Genomic DNA, 768 nt, shown 5'->3' on the forward strand with positions numbered 1-768 from the left:
GGCGGCCGTGCGCTCCCTGCTCTTCTGGGCGCTGGTCTACGGCTACTGCGGGCTCTGCGCCGCCGTCCACCTGCTCAAACTTTTGTGGAGCATCGGCCGGGGGCCGGCGCGGACCTTCCGGCGGGCGGCGCGGGAGCAGCCCCCCGCCTGCCTCAGCGACCCCTCGCTGGGCACCCACTGCTACGTGCGGATCAAGGTGAAGGCCGTGCGGGGGGGGGGTAGAGGGGGGAACCGGCGCGGGGTGGGGGTGGGGGTCAGAGGGGAGATCCGGAGCGTGTGCATGGTGTGTGTCGTTGTGTCCTCTGCTTAGCGTATGTGAGAGAGACAGACTGACAGACAGAGCGAGCGCACGGCCGTCCCTGCGCGCAGGCCCCCTCGGCGGGCTTGCAGACGCGGGGTCCCCGTGCGGCCCGCAGCCGTCCCCGCTTCCTTTCCTACCCTCGCCCTTTTGCCCTTTGGCGCGCGGGGCCGCGGTCGGGCGCCGACCCCGGGGCTGCGCCCACAACTTAGGGCATGGGCACTCGCAGATTTTTTTTTTATTTGTGCAAGGCTGGTGCTCTACCACTTGAGCCACACCTTTACTTCAGGCTTTTTTTGTACTTAATTGGAATCCTTTAACTCTTTTTGTGCAAGGCTGGTGCTCTACCACTTGAGCCACACCTTTACTTCAGGCTTTTTTTTCTAGTTAATTGGAAATAATAGTCTCATGGACTTCTCTGCCCCATCTGGCTTGGAACAGTGATCCTCAGATCATAGCCTACTGAGTAG

At 62.4% G+C, this 768-nt stretch overlaps 1 protein-coding gene across 1 annotated transcript in view; it reads left to right on the plus strand.

The window, feature by feature from the left end:
- Ephx4 (epoxide hydrolase 4) overlaps positions 1-768 on the plus strand; it is a gene marked incomplete at its 5' end in the record, with an annotated part of 32,603 nt that overhangs the window by 6,410 nt on the left and 25,425 nt on the right. The window contains one exon of the mRNA XM_013018274.1: positions 1-196. Within this exon, the coding sequence (XP_012873728.1) occupies positions 1-196 (196 nt within the window). The remainder of the gene's footprint in view (positions 197-768) is intronic.

Source organism: Dipodomys ordii, unplaced genomic scaffold (genome assembly GCF_000151885.1).
Source record: "Dipodomys ordii isolate 6190 unplaced genomic scaffold, Dord_2.0 Scaffold39, whole genome shotgun sequence".
Taxonomy (NCBI): Eukaryota; Metazoa; Chordata; class Mammalia; order Rodentia; family Heteromyidae; genus Dipodomys; species Dipodomys ordii.